General features: G+C 38.7%; 1 protein-coding gene and 1 pseudogene across 1 annotated transcript; both read right to left on the bottom strand.

Annotated features, from left to right (window-relative positions):
* Positions 1-1,757: 1,757 nt before the first annotated feature.
* LOC133055403 (olfactory receptor 4C3D-like) lies at positions 1,758-2,683 on the bottom strand (annotated as a pseudogene).
* Positions 2,684-13,991: 11,308 nt separating this feature from the next.
* Positions 13,992-14,918, bottom strand: LOC133063075 (olfactory receptor 4C3D-like). The gene has a single exon (XM_061152276.1). The coding sequence runs from the start codon at positions 14,916-14,918 to the stop codon at positions 13,992-13,994; it is 927 nt and encodes a 308-aa protein (XP_061008259.1).
* Between the last annotated feature and the right edge of the window lie 2,875 nt (positions 14,919-17,793).

The following is a 17,793-nucleotide window of genomic DNA, read 5'->3' as shown; positions in this document are numbered from 1 at the left end:
TGTTGGATAAGGGTCTTGAGAGTCCCTTGGACTGCAAGGAGATCCAACCAGTCCATCCTAAAAGAAATCAGTCCTGGGTGTTCATTGGAAGTGAGAGAGTAACAGGCAAGAAGGCCAGGGGTCTCCAAACGGAGGAAATAGGCTGCAAGTGCCAGACATTTTTATCTCTTTTAAGTGGCAGGAAGAAACAAACCAGCGATATATTTTTCCTTCTCTATACAAATTTAAAAGGAGGTTTCTCTTAAAATGCTGTGTTGCCATGACACCTGGTCTCACCTGAAGCTAACTACTCTCAAACCTTGAGTTAACCCATACATTTCTTTTTCTTATGGAAATGTTGTCTTAAGCTATGTTAACGTACCCCAGACTCTATCTTCAAGTTGGTTCCGCCAAACGGTCTAACTTACTTACTCAGATATTGTTCCCTAATCTATGTAAACAGAACTATTTGTTGGTATTCTGCCCTTCTACAAGATTCAAGTCAATCGTTTTATGGCCAGGGATGAATTATCTGGTGCCATTTTAAATTTTATGACATTCCTTTCTTTTCATTAACAGACTGTGAGTGACTATATAACATACAGCTAAAGACTAGGACGGGGGTACTCTTTTGCCCCCTTCTGATGCCTATGTCAGAAGCTTTCTCTATCTCCTTTATACTTTAATAAAACTTTATTACACAAAAGCTCTGAGTGATCCAGCCTCGTCTCTGGCCCCGGATTGAATTTGTCTCTTCCAGAGGCCAAGAATCCCACGTCTTATCGTTCAGCAACAACCTTTCAGAAGGACTGATGTTGAAGCTGAAACTCCAATACTTTGGCCACCTGATGTGAAGAGCTGACTCATTGGAAAAGACCCTGATGCTGGGAAAGATTGAAAGCTATAGGAGAAGGGGACGACAGAGGATGAGATGGTTGGATGGCATCCCTGACTCAATGGACATGAGTTTGAGTAAACTCCAGGAGTTGGTGATGAACAGGGAGGCCTGTCATGCTGCAGTCCTTGGGGTCACAAAGAGTTGGACATGACTGAGAGACTGAACTGAACTGAACCCCCATCCCAGTTTCAAATGGCTCAATCCTTGGTACAGAAAAAGAAAATATTTCCTTCAGATTCAAGAAAAACTGTGAGCCATAAACATATTTAAAGATATTTAAGAGCAAATGAAGAGTAATTTCAAAATTCTGGCTTAGTTTTTGTGCTAAAAAAGAATTAAATTGTGAATCATTATTTCCTACTTTTGTGGGTGTTTCTTTTGTTGAATTTCATAAATTAACAGAAAAAATCAACATTGAGTTTTTCTCTCCCCATCTGTCCCTTTCCCGTGTATCTATCAAGAATTTTCTTTTACTGGATTTATGATAGCCTAAGAAAATAACAGGGATTCTAACATGAACGTCCTATGGAAAAATCAATTTTATACATGTAACATATGTGAGAATTTGGAAAGGCAGCAATAAAACACTGGAGACTAATATACTCTACAATTATTGAACTAGGAGTTTATTGTTTTTGTTTCAATTAAGTATTCTGAAACTATGAATGTGAATATTGAAGCCTTGACAAAGCAATTTAAAAGTTATCAAAATGCTAAATAAATACCAATCTGTTAGTAAATATTCAGCAAATATTATTTTATAGGCCTTTCTTTTTCATGAGCGATCTGCAAAATTTATTAACTTTCTTTTTCACAATCTAAAACAGGTGTAACCCTTCCTATGTATATAAATAATCACTTTCTTGGCATCCTGAATATCCTAAGTGACTCTCTTCTTCAACAGATTGCTCATAGCTTTTTTCACTTCTGTGTTTCTCACTGTGTAAATGATAGGATTTAACATGGGACAGAGCATTGCAAAGAACATAGTCACCCACTTGTCCACAGGGTAAATGGCCACAGGACGTGTGTAGGTGAATATACAAGGACCAAAAAAGAGAACCACTACTATAAAGTGGGAGCCACATGTAGAGAGGGCTTTTTGCCGTCCTTCAGAGCCATGGGATTTCAAGGAGTTCCAGATAGCTCTGTAAGAGGTGACCAGGATGACAAAAATAAGCAAACACATGCCCCCACTGTTGGCTGCCACCACCATTCCCAGCCTGTAGGTGTCGCTGCAGGCAAGTTCCAACAGCGAGAAGAAATCACACGTGAAGTGGTCAGTGACATTGGGACCACAGAAGGTCAAGTCCATTGAGAAAAGGATCTGGACTGTGCCATGCAGGATCCCCCCGATCCAGGCCATCACCACAGGAGCTGGCAGAGCCCATGTCGCATGACGGTCGTGTAGCGCAGAGGCTTGCAGATGGCCACGTAGCGGTCATAGGCCGTGGCCATGAGGACAGTGATCGCTGGTCCTCCCAGGAAGTGCTTCAGAAAGAGCTGAGTCTGGCAGCCACCCCAGGAGATGGTTCTCCTCTGGAACAGCAGGTCAATGATCATTTTGGGAGCGCTCACAGAGGTGAAGGAGGCATCTAATAAGGCCAAGTAAGTGAGAAAGAAGTACATGGGAGCCGAAAGTGTGGGACTGAGGGAGATGGTGATGACAATGAGCAGGTTGGCCAACACAGTAAACAGGAAAATGAACAGAAAGACAACAAAGAGTATTTTTTGCAGGTGTGGATTCTGTGTGAGTCCCAAGAGAACAAATTCAGTCACATTGTTGGGAGGCCTGAGGACATCCATTCAGCAAGTAATACCTTCCTGAGCCTGTATTACCTACAAAGAATAAAGAATGATACTTGTTAATCATGATGGCATTGTGATCTGACTGTCTCAGAATAAAAACTGCTATCTCAGTGACTGTGGCGCATATCCTTGGTAATTTGCCCCAGTTCTCCTTTCAGGCCTTTCTTTTTTCCATGATGCTTTCCATTTCTTCAAACACTCAGAGCTTGTCACCTGTAACATTTGATGTTATAATTTACCTAGGACAACATTTGATGTTGTAATTTACTGATAAAACACTGGGCTCTCTCCATAAGATCTGGATTCTCCTAATGGTTTCAACTCTATGTGACTCTACAAAGTCATCTAAGTGCTCCACACTTTCGTGAATTCCTCTGTGTCTGTGAGGCTAGCAACTGTAATTTTCAGATGTGTCTTTTTTTTTTTCATTTACTTTTATTAGTTGGAGGCTAATTATTTTACAATATTGTAGTGGTTTTTGTCATACATTGACATGAATCAGCCATGGAGTTACATGTATTCCCCATCCCGAGCCCCCCTCCCACCTCCCTCTCTACCCGATCCCTCTGGGTCTTCCCAGTGCACCAGATGTGTCTTATAAGCTGAGAAGAGCTACACACAAGTCAGAGTTATTTCCTCTTGCATGAAAATTTGCATTTGAAATCTCACATCTGTGGAGACAAAAAACATGAACAGCAAGTGTCTGTCATAAACAGGGAGTTTAGGGAAATGTACATAAGCTCTTGGTAACAAAAACTCACTGGTACCTACCAGAACACGTTAGCTATTCAGATGTGTCTCATCACTGTCCCTACCATAGTGGCTGGCATAATATCCACAGTGTCTGAAACCTATTAGGTGATGAGTGTTTGACACTGAATTGCCCTTCTCCAAGGATCAGCATATGCCTCCTTCCCCAAACCATAATCTCAGATGAAATTCAAGTGATCGTCTCCTCGGGCTCTGTTCACCTATAATCTCTCTACTTTATGAGAAAATTAAATAGACATTTGAAAGAAGGCTGCACTCCAATTTAATAGTTTCTGAGTGAAGAAGTTGGTTTAAAACTCAACATTCAGAAAATTAAGATTATGGCATTTGGTCCCATCACTTCATGGCAAATAGTTGGGGAAACAGTGACAGACTATATTTTGGGGTGCTCCAAAATCAATGCAGATGGTTACTGAAGCCATGAAATTAAAAAATGCTTGCTCTTTGGAAGAAAAGATATGACCAACCTAGACAACATACTAAAAAGCAGGGACATTAGTTTGACAACAAATGTCTGTCTAGTCAAAGCTATGATTTTTCCAGTAGTCATGTATAGATGTGAGAGTTGGATTATAAAGAAAGCTGAGCACTGGTAAATTGATACTTTTGAACTGTGGTGTTAGAGAAGAGTTTTGAGTGTCCCTTGGACTGCAAGGAGATCCAACCAGGCCATCCTAAAGGAAGTCAGTCCTGATATTTACTGGAAGGACTGATGCTGAAGTTGAAGCTCCAATAGTTTGGCCACCTGATGCAAAGAGCTGACTCATTGGAAAAGACCCTGATGCTGGGAAAGACTGAAGGTGGGAGAAGAAGAGGACAGCAGAGAATTAAATGGTTGGATGGCATTACCAACTCAATGGACAAGAGTTTGGGTAAATTCTGGGAGTTGGTGATGGACAGGGAGGCCTGGCATGCTGCAATCCATGGGGTGGACAGGACTGAGCAACTGAACTGAGCTGAACTGACACACTCTCTAAAGTGATTATGGAAATATTTAATTACCTCTCGGAAAGTTCATTTTATGAGTCATTTTACTTTCAAGATAATTAGTGTGCTTAATTTATAAATTATATTCTTCAATATTATGTTCCGTGTGTGTGTGTGTGCACGTGCATGCACGCGCTCATGCATGCTCAGTCACGTCCAAATCTTTACAATCCCATGGACTGTAGCCTGCCAGGCTCCTACATCCATGGAATTTTCCAAGCAAGGATAATGGAATGGGCTACCATTTCCTGTTCTACATACAATTTAATATAGTCATATTCTGTCAGTCGTGTCTGACACTTTGAGACCCCGTGGACTGTAGCCTGCCAGGCTCTTCTGTCCATGGGATTCCCCAGGCAAGAGTACTGGAGTGGATTGCCATGCCCTCCTCCGGGGGATCTTCCCCACCCAGGGACTGAACCCGTGGTCTCTGTGTCTCCCACAATGACAGTCAGATTCTTTACCTCTAGCGCCACCTGGGAAATCCAGTTACAGGATACCACATCACTAATAGAGTGAGAGAATTGGAGATGTACATTTGTCAAAGAGAAGAGAAGTAAATATAATAAAATGTATTTGGCAAAATGTAACTTTCTCTTTCAAAGATAAATTAATAAAGAACTTTATGTATAATTATCTAAGATGAAAATTTTATACAAATCTTAAGTCAAAGTGCAACAGCTTCATTGCAAGTCCCCATTCTGAGGTAAGATCTCACAACAGATCAAAATAGACTAGAATGCAAATAAAGTAAGAATTAAACATAACAACTATGAAGAAATATAAATTACTTTTTCCCTTTTCTTTGACTCCACAATACTTTTTCAAGGGATAAGCCCTAATGTAAGATATTTTTAAAAGAGAAAGATCACTATGTATAAATATGTTCAACACAATTATTAAGACCTATGGAAAATTAGAAACAGTGTGGAATATTCAAAAGTGAAGAACAAAATAATTGAAATTTAATCACTTTCTTTGAGTAATATGTAGTTTTTAACAAAGCTGCATCTAAAATTGTGCATTATCATTGAAAATTTCCAAACTTGTAATATTAAGTGGGGAAATTTTGGGTGCACATTTGAATTGTATAGAAACTCTGTTATTTCATTGCAACTATTTATATTATTCTTCTAATAAATTTAAATATATATTTATAATATAAAAGACCCAAAAATACTTTTACCTCTAAATTGTTAGTATGGTAGTTGAGTATACCTCACTTGATGCTTTGTACACTGAAGAAGAATTTAAATCTCAGGTAAGTTTGGATGAGCAGTGATTATATTATCTGCAACATGTATTTAAATATGAGAATCTAAGATTATATAATTTAAAAAAATAATCTCACCTATGAATATGTCTGACATAGCTCCATGGTCAAGTCCCAGGCAGCTGCTAGTTCACTAGGAAAGATGTGTTAAATTATAAGATTAAAAATGCCAACTAGCTCAGCTGCAATAAGCGTCTTTGTTGATTTATAAATGGTATCTTTGGATAAGCCTTAAAAACACTACCACATATCCTCTTTTTGGGCAAAGTCTAGGAAGTTTCTTCTCTGTGGCTAATTGACCTCAGGGGTATTTCTCCATCATTAGCAGGTCTTGCCAATAACCCAATTATTTTAAACAAGGCATCTGAACATCTGAGAAGAGCTTTTACAATATTCATCTTTAATTTTAAGCTTCATCCTTAAGTCTACTTGAAAACAAAACATCATCACATAATAAAAAAGCACCAAGATGACCACTTACAAACTTGCATACTTGATACTAAATGAGCTTAGAAACAGAGCATGAGGTTTTAATACCATATAAATAAAACAGGTGTGTAGCTATCTGATTTTTAGATTTTATTATAATATTTTATTTTTACATATCTACCAGTCATGGCAATCATCATTTCTAAATATTGCTTTCAGGTGTACAGTAAATGATTATTATGAACCCTATTATATTATTAACACTTCATGCTAGATAAGGTTTACAATACTTCTTCAAAATAGTTGTTTCTTATTCCAGTTCTGGAATTAGACTAACATGATAATAATGAAAATTATTCCATTTTTCAAATATATCCAAATATGGTAGAATGCGCTTGCCATTTAAATTTAATCCTGCAGCATACCTACAGAATATAAAAAATAAGAAATAATACTCACAATTTGTATAAGAAAATGTAAGAAAGGGAACAAAGACACCATTTACCAAGGGAAAATAAGAAGCCATACAACTGAATCCTGGGGCAGGACCCCAATCTTTAAATTATATTTTCTATGACTAAAGTGCCATGAGACTCTTATGCTGCCACCAATTGTGAAGCCCACTGTAATTACCTAGTAAAATAAATAAAGCTGATATTAAAATTATTTGGCAAATAAATTCAAATCAGAAATATTTTATGTGAAATCACAGCTACTTCAAGATATTAAAATATGCTTTCTTTAATAAGAAGAAAAAAAATTGTAGATAACTCTGGATTGACCCCAGCGATTGTGATCACTGTGAGCAGAATGTGTCATGAAGGAAAACAGTTTAAGAGAACTGAAAACACATGACCAAACCTAATCTGATTGGACACTGTAACATTATAGTTCTGCAATAGTATCTGTGATAGCAGATGCCAAAACAGTTTCAATGAGGATTGTAACCTGTCTAAAGACCCCTGGGGGATATGAATTTTGCAGAAGTATCATCATGGAATTGTCTTGAACTTGCTGTTTCAACACTGGAGTGAAAGAAAGTCAAATCACAGAATTAGCATGTATTGACAAAGTCACCATCCCCAACTTCATGAAAAACTGAAATCCATTCAACCATGGCCCATTCAATGTCCGTCCAGCCTTGACTTTAATAGCTACAGTGCTGGGTAGAGAGATTACTTGAGAACCCCTAAATCTCTCTAGTCCAGTTCCCCAAGGATTTAGAGAAGCATAAAAGGGCAAGAGAGCACATTTAGATGTAAAACAGTGAAGATTGTCCATGAAAATACTTTTCAAAGAAGAATTCTGGGGCTATGCCAGGCGGTCTGTTTCTAGAATACAAAGCTAAGGTGGTTTATAAATCCTGGAGAGATAGTAACAGAGATTCTCCACTCGAAAGGCAAACCAGAAAGAAAGCAGAAAAACAAAAGACGTGTGGATCGTGTCACAGCTGATCAGGGAGGAGTTGAGGTCTGTTTTGATGTTTGATAGTTTTAAGGACTAATTTCACACAAAAAAGCAGATATGTATCAAAATGTTCTTATGGGCAGATTCATGAACTTCAATAGGTAGAGAAACATGTTCTCAGGATAGCAAAGCAGTCAAGAGAGAGCTCATGATGTATTAGTCCATCCGAAGGAACTTTCATCCCAGAAGGACATCACCTATGTTGTTTACGAGGCATGAAAAGTTCTGGGAGGCAGGCAGTGGCATCATAACCTTCCAGTGTTGCTTCTAATTGAAGTAGAAGCAAAAATAACAAAATTTATGACAGTAAACATATTAGCTAGGGTAGAAAGACAGAACTTGGAAACAACTTGCAGTTTACCTAAGTAAACTACTTACAGAAATAGGGAGAACTGTTTAAGGCTCTAGAGTATAAAGTTGCCATACTGTAAAATAAAACTCATATCTCCTGTTTCCAAAAGTGGTTTTCTTACTCTCTATCATGTATTCCTAATAATACGCTTTCTGAATATTTTTCTATCATGTAGTCCGTTAATTTCTCAGATAATACACTATTATGTGTAAAACAGCTAGCCAGTGGGAAGCTGGGAAAGACAGAAGGGAGAAGGAGAAGGGGGTGACAGAGGATGCAGTGGTTAGCTAGCATCACTGACTCAATGGACACGAATTTGAGCAAACTCTTGGGGATGGTGGAGGACAAAAGAGCCTGGCGTGCTGTGGTCCATGGGGTTGCAAAGACTCGGGCACAACTTAGCAACGGAACAACAGCAAGATGGGAAGCTGGGGAACACAGGGAGCTCAGCTGAGTGCTCTGGGATGCTCTAGAGGGGTGGGCAGTGGAGGTGGGGGCGAGGCTCGGGAGGGAGTGCGTATATATACACTGCTGTAGAGCAGAGGCTAACACTGCATTGTAAAGCAACAGCTCCCCAAGTGAAAAACAAACACACGGCACCCCTGAAACCAGAGGCTGGACCTTTCTGTCAAGAAAGGGAACTGGACATACTTCTGTGACATATACACACACTCACATTTTAAAAGCACATTCCAGTTTAGAAAAAAGCCAGAATTAATTCACAACAAAGCCTTCTAAGTTATGCAAGTGAGCTGAGAAATGCTTTCTTTGGTTAACTGTGGAGTATTGATTTTTATCCGGTTTTTATTATTCCTTATAAATAAACTGTGGAGTATTGATTTTTATCTGGTTTTTAATATTCCTTATAAATAATCTTTTAAAGTAGTTTTCAAAGAAGATTGCGACTTCAAGGAACTAAATGTAAGCCAAAATTTTAACACTTATATAGTAATATGCTTCTTTCTATATAACAGTCCACATCATCCTCGATACTAGTAAGTCAAATAGCTGTCTTAGAAATAACTGCTTAGACTTTTAAGCATAAAAACAACTTTTACGAATATGTATTTATAAAAGACAAGTTTTAAATTCCTGTGATATGAAAGAGGTTCTGATGAAATATCTTTTCTCTGATATCTTTGAAATGGTTGAAAGAGTATCAAAACTGGATTTTGAAGAATGCCGATGTGCATACTAGCTCTGTTTCTGATATTAGACAGATAATTAAATAAAGACTTTCTGCTCTTTTGGATTTTGTGTGAAGATCAATAGGATGAAATAAGTTACATCGTTCCTTGATTCTGTCTTGTCTGTATAGGAGCTGAAGTTTTGTATTAGAACCAGATAAGTTACAAAAGAAGAGGGGGGAATTTTTAATGTATTGTAAGTTAATCTTGTCCCTTTTCCAATCACTTAAAACAATGTATGGGTGCTAAGTCATTCCAGTCATGTCCAGGTCTTTATGACCCTATGGACTGTAGATACCAGGCTATTCTGTCCTTGGGATTCTCCAGGCAAGAATACTAGAGTGGGTTGTTACGTTCTCCACGGAATCTCTCTGATCCAAGGATCACACTTGTGCCTCTTGTCTCCTGCATTGGCTCTTTACCACAAGCCCCAACTGGGAAGCCCAAACCGTGCGTGTAGTGTACCAGTTCATGTCCAATGTGGCAGATACACTGTGATGACCACGTTTGAAAAGGCCTAGTTCCCTGTCCCCAGGATATAACATATAAAGATGCATCAGAAAAGTCCAGTCCAATGGAAAAACAGCTATTATAAAAATATTGGCAAAATTCTAAGGGTTACAGGTAGGAATATGTCCATCAAACTGAAATCAGAGAATTTAGTTCAGATTTAAGGAAATAGTGATAGAACAAATAAAGATGGAAAGGGAATTATATAGAAATATGTACCATTATGCAGTCACAAAGGCAAAATTATTGAAGCACAAAGGAATTTACACATCAAGTGTGAATAGATCAAACTGTGAAAAGATCATTGACTTGGATTGTATAAGAAATGACTGAGATGCCATTCAGTGGCTCCTTACTTGGATGTTCCCATTTCCTGACCTATGAATGCTGAGGCTATCAAATGCTGCATCACTAGTTCTGACATCTACCCTTATTTTCCCATTTTTGTATGCCACATCTCCAATTCTGGACATCTGCATTTGAATATCAATTTAGTATATATAATACACAATTTAAAATTTCCACAATGTAAAAGTGTACCCATCTTCTTAAGTGGTACCCACTTCAATGCCATTGCTCAGACAATAAATCTCAGTGTTCTTCACTCCCTTATTGATTTCCCACGACTCATTCTTGCCTTTGGCAAATTGAGTTGTCTCTACTTTCAGAATGTATCCCTGATTTGATCTTTCCTGCCTCAACTCCCGGCCTCTGCGGCAGCCTCCTGAGAGTTAGGTCTATCTTTGCTCCAACCTCTAACAGTTTGCTTTCCTGAAGCAGCCAAAACTATTGATTCTCTTTCCAAATCTTGTTCTGATTGTATCTCTCCTGTGCTAGTTTAATGTATCACTTTCAACATTTACTGTAATAAGACAGAAATCTCCATTTTTTAAAGAACCTGAGGCTAACCCCATCTCATTAATTTCCCAAAAGTCAAACATGTTAAGTGATAAAACCAGAATTGGAATCAAAGCTTTATTTATTTCAAAATAATTTAATGTCTTACATAATAAAGTTGCACAGTTGGGAAGCCCGATTCCCAATATCATGTGTTTTTGTCACCATATGGAGGCTTGATGTGATGTGATGTGGAGGCTTCTGTGTGACTGAAGACTTTTTAAGTTACTCTGAATTCATCTTTCATCCATGATGACAAGTCAGTGTGACAGGCTGCATTATTATTTGTAGAAATATTTTATTTCATTTAACTGTGTCTCCATTTTCTCCATGGAGTCTCTGATTATTCAGAAAACTGTTATTATTTACACTGTAGATTATTCCCTATGGAAATTTATTTTAGTAACTACATTTCCTACTAACTTCAAAATAGAAAATACCATTCAGTTGCTTAGCTCTTCTCATTCTGTCATGTTGGTGTGGCCAGACTAGATAACTTGAAATTTTGGGAGACATTATTGTGTTTTATTTTCTTTCCTTTATGCATTGCTTTAAGGCTAATGAAGGACCTCCCCCAAATTTTATAACATTTCTTAAAAGGGTATCATCTTTTTATCCCAATAGAGTTGAAGATCACTGTACATTTTATCCATTTCTAACTATATAGATCATTAAATCTTAGAACTGGAATTTGTCCAAAACTGATTCTTACTCAATTAAGTACACCGGGATTTTTCTACTAAATTTAAAAATTATGTTGTTGTTCAGTCGCTCAGTTGTGTCCGACTCTTTGTGACCTGTGCAGGCAATGTCTCCCTCAATAACCCTCAGCTTCAGTTCAGTTTAGTTCAGCCTCTCCGTCATGTCCAACTCTTTGTGATCCCATGGACTGCAGCATGCCAGGCTCCCATGTCCTTCACTGTCTCCCAGAACTTGCTCAGATTCATGTCCATTGAGTCCATGATGGAATCCACCCTTCTCATCATGTGTAGAAACACTACTAAACCATATCACTGATTAAGGTCTGTAAATTGTGATGAGATGGTTGGATGGGATCATCGACTTGATGGACATGATTTTGAGCAGGCTCTGGGAGTTGGTGATGGACAGGGAAGCCTGGCGTGTTGCAGTCCATGGGGTCATAAAGAGTTGGACACGACTAAGTGACTAATCTGAACTGGAGATGTGACAGTGATAGAAGAAAAAATATTTTATAACCATTTTCAGACTATTTACAGTTAAAAACAAAGTGCCAGACCAGTTGTTTTGCTTCAGCGAAGATGAATTTATCATGTATTTTTCTACATGTCATTGCAAGTTTTTCTCTCTTTTTATTTAGTATTCAATATATTCTGCCTTGATGTTTGGTCTATATATAAAAATTTATCACCAATTCAGATACAGTGTTTAAATATTTATTCAATTATTAAATTGGATAATACTACCTATTTTAATACTGAAAATATGCTATGGCTGATGACACTGTAATTAATAAAACAGGGTAATATCATATGAAAGTTTCTCCTTGAATGAGTATTATATTCATACAATAGATTTCACAACAGAGATAATGACAATTTAATAAAGTAGTTACAGTCTTATTCAGTCCCTTCATGGATCACAGCCTTGTCTTGACAAAGCAATTTGCACAATTCAGTGAAGCTATAAGCCATGCCATGCAGGGCCACCCAAGATGGATGGATTATAGTGAAGAGTTCTGACAAAATATGGTCCACTGGAGGAAGAAATGGCAACCCACTCCAGCATTCCTACCAGGGGAACTCCATGAACATATGAAAAGGCAAAAAGATGTGACACTAGAAGATGAGGCCCCCGGTCAGTAGGTATCCAATCAATATACTACCGGGGAAGCACGGAGGGCAATTACTAATAGCTTCAGGAAGAATGAAGCGGCTGGGCCAAAGCAGAAATGACACTCAATTGTGGATGCAGCTGGTAGTAAAAGTAAAGTCTGACACTGTAAGGAAAAACATCGCATAGAAACCTGAATGTTAGGTCCATGGATCAAGGTTAATTGGATGTGGTCAAGCAGGAGATGACAAGATTGAACATGGACATCTTAGGAATCAATGAACTAAAAGGGACTTGAATTTAATTGAGATGACCATTATATCTACTACTGTGCACAAGAATCCCTTAGAAGTAATGGAGTAGCCCTCAGAGTTAGAAAAAAGAGTAAGAAATGCAGTATTTGAGCAATCTCTAAAACAACAAACTCATCTCAGTTTGCTTCCAAGGCAAACCATTCGACATCAGTGTAGTGCAAGTCTATGTCCCAACTACTGAAGCTGAAGAAGCTGAAGTTGATTGGCTCTGTGAAGACCTACAAGACCTTCAAGGTCTAACACCAAAAAAAGATATCCTTTTTATCACAGGGGATTGGAATGCAAAAGTAGAAAGTCAGGAGATATTCAGAATAACAGGCAAGTTTGGTCTTGGAGTACAAAATGAAAGAGGGCAAAGGCTAACAGAGTTTTGTCAAGAAAACACACTGGCCATAGCAAACACCCTTTTAAATGACCCAAAAGATGACTCTACATATGGACATCACCATATGGTCAATATCACAATCAGATTGATTCACTGCAGAACTAGACTGCAGCCATGAAGTGAAAAGACAATTGCTACCTGGAGGTAAAGCTATGACATACATACAGCATATTAAAAAGCAGAGATGTCACTTTGCACACAAATGTCCGTATGGTCAAAGCTATGGTGTTTCCAGTACTCATGTGAGTGTTGGATCATAAAGAAGGCTGCATGCCAAAGAATCAATGCTTTTGAACTGTGGTGTTGGAGAAGACTCTTGAGACTCCCTTGGACTGCATGGAGATAAAGAAATCAATTATACAGGAAATAAACCCTAACTATTAACTGGAAGAACTGATGCTGCAGCTGAAGCTCCAATACTTTGGCAATCTCATAGAAAGGATCAACTCATTGGAAAAGACCCTGAGGATGGGAAAGATTGAAGTCAAAAGGAGAAAAGAGGCAGCAGAAGATAAGGTGGTTAGATAGCATCACTGACTCAATGGACATGAATCTGAGAAAATCCGGGAGATAGTGGAGGACAGAGGAGCCTGGCATGCTACCATCCATGAGGTGGCAAAGAGCAGACACAACTTAGTGACCGAACAACAAAAACAACATGGGCTTTCCTGGTGGCTCAATTGTGAAGACTCTGCCTGCCAATGCAGAAGGTGCTAGTTTGATCCTGGATTGCACAGATCCTCTGGTGAAGGAAATGACAACTCTCTCCAGTATTCTTGCCTGGGAAATCCCATGGACAGAGGAGTCTGGCTGGTGGCAGTCTATGGGGTTGCAAAGAGTCTGACATGACTTAGCAACTGAGTATTCACACTTAATCATCCCGATGTACATAAATCATCACTTTATTGGCATTCTGAACACCTACACTACTCTTCTCTTCATCAGATTCCTCATGGCTTTTTTCACCTCTGTGTTTCTCACTGTGTAAATTATCGGATTTAACATGGGACTGAGGATTGCAGAGAACACAGTCACCCACTTGTCCACAGGGTACGTGGCCACAGGACGTGTGTAGGTGAACACACAAGGCACAAAAAAGAGCACCACTACTGTAAAGTGGGCGCCACATGTAGAGAGGGCTCTGCGCCGTCCTTCAGAGCCATGGGATTTCAGGGAGCTCAGGATGACTATGTAGGAGATGAGCAGCAGGGAAAAAATGAGCAAGCACATGCCCCCACTGTTAGCTGCCACCACGATTCCAGGTATGTAGGTGCTACTGCAGGCAAGTTCCAACAGTGAGAAGAAATCACATGTGAAGTGGTCAATGACATTGGGACCACAGAAGGTCAAGTCCGTGGTGAAAAGAATCTGCACGGTGGCATGCAGGATCCCCCCGATCCAGGCCACCACCACAAGGAGCAGGCAGAGCCCCTGTCCCATGATGGCCATGTAGTGCAGAGGCTTGCAGATGGCCACGTAGCGGTCGTAGGCCATGACGGTGAGGACGATGACCTCTGATGCTGCCAGGAAGTATTCTAAAAAGACCTGAGTCATGCATCCTCGCCAGGAGATGGTTCTTCTTTGATGAAGTAAGTCAACAATCAATTTAGGGGTGGTAACAGATGTGAAGGAGGCATCTAATAAGGCCAAGTAAGTGAGAAGGAAGTACATGGGAGCAGAAAGCATGGGGCTGAGGGAGATGGTGATGACAATGAGCAGGTTGGCCAGCACAGTGAAGAGGAAAATGAACAGAAAGACAATGAAGAGTATTTTCTGCACATGTGGATTCTGTGTGAGTCCCAGGAGAACAAATTCTGTCACATTGTTGGGAGGCCTGAGGACATCCATTCAGTAAGCAACAGCTTCCTGGGATAAAGAATGATACTCACTAATCATGAAAGGCTTGTGATCTGACTTTCTTAGAACAAAATTGTCACTGTGCAACATGCCCTTGGAACTTTTGCCCTGTACTCATTTCAATTCTTTCTTATTTTCATCATGGTATTTTGCATCTCTTCAGACATCTAGTACCTGTCACCTATAAAACATCAGTAGGGCCACATTTGATGTGTAATTTGCCAAGAAAACACTGGGTTTCCTACATGAGATTTGGACTCTCCTACTGGTTCCAACTCCACAGGACTAAGTCACCTCAGTGCCCCGTGCTTCCCAAGCCTGACTCTGTCTGTGAGGTAACAAATAGCTATTTTCAGAGGTTTCTTGAAAGCTGAGAAGTGCTATACACAGGAAAGAGTTATTCTCTCTTCCATGAGAATTTATATTCCAACCCTCGGGTCAAACTGTAGAAAGAAAAAAATATGGTCAAGCAGTATCTATCACATGGAGGGAATTTCGTGCGGTGTGTTTAAGTCCTTGGAGACGCATGCTCCCTTGTACCTACCAGGACACATAAGCTATTCATCACTCACCAGAGTGCCTGGAATGTCTGCACTGCCTGAAGCCTGATGGGTGATGAGTAAGGGCTTGGTATTGATTGGCCATTCTCGAAGGGTAAGCATATGTCTGCTTCCCCAAACCATAAACTCAGCAGGAATGCAAGTGCTCTTGTCCTCCAACTCTGTCTATCAGTAATCTCTCTACTTTATAAGAAACAGAAACATTTGAAAGGAAGCTACACTCCAGTGTAACGGTTTCTGACACACTCCCGAGAGTAACCATGAAAGTATTTAATTGCTTCTAAGAAAGTACACATGTTGGGTCACTTTTCTTGTGTGTTTGTTTATTAGTTTTTTTTTTATTCTTCAAACTTCTGCTCCACATACAATTTAGCATAGTCATATTCTATAAATTTATAGCTTTGGAAGACTTGGATTAAAACATAAACTCTTTCATAGATGTTCAACACACAAGGATCTATCAAGCATAGGAAATCCTTATTTTCAAAGCTTTAACAATAAAAATTTAACAAGGAGAACAGGAAAAAATACTCTGCTAGATAAATTAGAGCGATACCTAATACACTATACAAAAAACATATATATCAATACACCAACTATCAAAACATGTATAAAGTCCATTACTGACTATTAACTCCTACTACAGATTCTTTCATCAAACAAATATTTATTGAGCCCTTGCTGTGCACATTAATGTATGTTGCTCACATAAAATCATGAAAAGTGATGTTATTGAATGAACTTAATCCTTGAAATTGTATCATCAAAGCAGCAGCACACCTATCTGTGACCTGCACGACCTTCCCACCCCTTTCTGTTTCTGCTCCGTGCATCCTCATGCCTTCTCCTGCCTTCCCACAGCAGCCGTCTCCCATCACTCCTGGTTACAGGATGTGTTACTAATACAATGTGGGGTTATAAATTTGCCAAAGAGAAGAGAAATAAATATAATGAAACATATTCCATACAGCATGTCTTTTCAGAGATAAACAGAGAGAAACAGTATTTTTTCAATTTTCCAAGATGAAAATTGTATGCATATGTGGGAACACAATGCAACAGCTTCGCTGAACTCCTCCTTTGTTAGTGGGATCTCCCAGCAGATCACAGACGAGACGGTGTAAATAAAGTAAGAATTAGACACAATTCACAGAAGTGCTTTACAAACAACTATGAAGAAAAATAAGTTACTTTTTAAATTTTTCTTTAGCTCCATAATACTTTTTTTAGGAATAAACCTTAATGTAAAATATTTTAAGGGAAACATCATTATGTACAAATATGGTCAACATAATCATTAACAGCTGTGGAAAATTTAGAAAGGGTGTGGAAGGAAGAAAAGCATAATGGAGAAAAGGACAATTAAAATATAGTGGATCTTTTTGAATAATATGCAGCTTTTAACAGAGATGCTTTTAAAAATTGTGCAATGTGAAAAAATTATCAGCTGTAATATTAAGTGAGGAAAATTTTGGATGCATATTTAAATTGTATAGTTATTCTAACATCTCATTGTAGCTAATTGTATTATTAGCTCAACTAATTTAAATACATATCAATAAGAAAAAAAGAGTAAAATATTTGTACTTCTAAATTGCTAGTACTGTAGTCAACTCTACCTTTCTTGATGTTTTGCATGCTTAAGAAAGTTTGAAACCTCAGGTAAATTTGGATCAGGAATGATGATATGATTTGCGACACACATTTATACCTGAGAATATATGATTGTGTGATTTCAAAAAATAATCTCACCAATGAGAGTGTCTGACCTAGCACCATGGCCAGGCCCCAGGCAGCTGTTAGTTCACCAGGAAAGAAGTGAAGTCATGAGATTAAAAATGCCAGCTCACTCAGTGTCTCTTGATGGCACCTTTGGATAAATCTTAAAAGCACTACCATGCATCCCATTTGTGGGTAAAGTCTAAGAAGTTTCTTAGGTGTGGCTAATTGGAACTCATGGGTATTTCTCCACCATTAGCAGGTCTTGCTAACAACCAATTATTTCATAACAACATCAGAGAAATACTTTTATAGCATTTTTTTTTTAATTTTAAACTTCGTCTTTAAGTCTATGTGAAACCAGAGTGAAAAGTGTCACTCACTCAGTCATGTCCTACTCTTTGTGACTCCAGGGACTGTAGCCAATCAGACTCCTCTGTCCATGGAGTCTCCAGGCAACAGTACTAGAGAAGGTTGGCATTTCCCACTCCAGAGCATCTTCCCAACTTAGGGATTGATCCCAGGTCTCCTGCACTTGGGCAGATTCTTTAAATCATAGTCAAAAGAGAAAAACATAGTAACAAGTT

Source organism: Dama dama, chromosome 1, assembly GCF_033118175.1.
Source record: "Dama dama isolate Ldn47 chromosome 1, ASM3311817v1, whole genome shotgun sequence".
In the NCBI taxonomy this organism is placed as follows: domain Eukaryota; kingdom Metazoa; phylum Chordata; class Mammalia; order Artiodactyla; family Cervidae; genus Dama; species Dama dama.
This window is presented reverse-complemented; position numbering and strand designations above follow the sequence as displayed.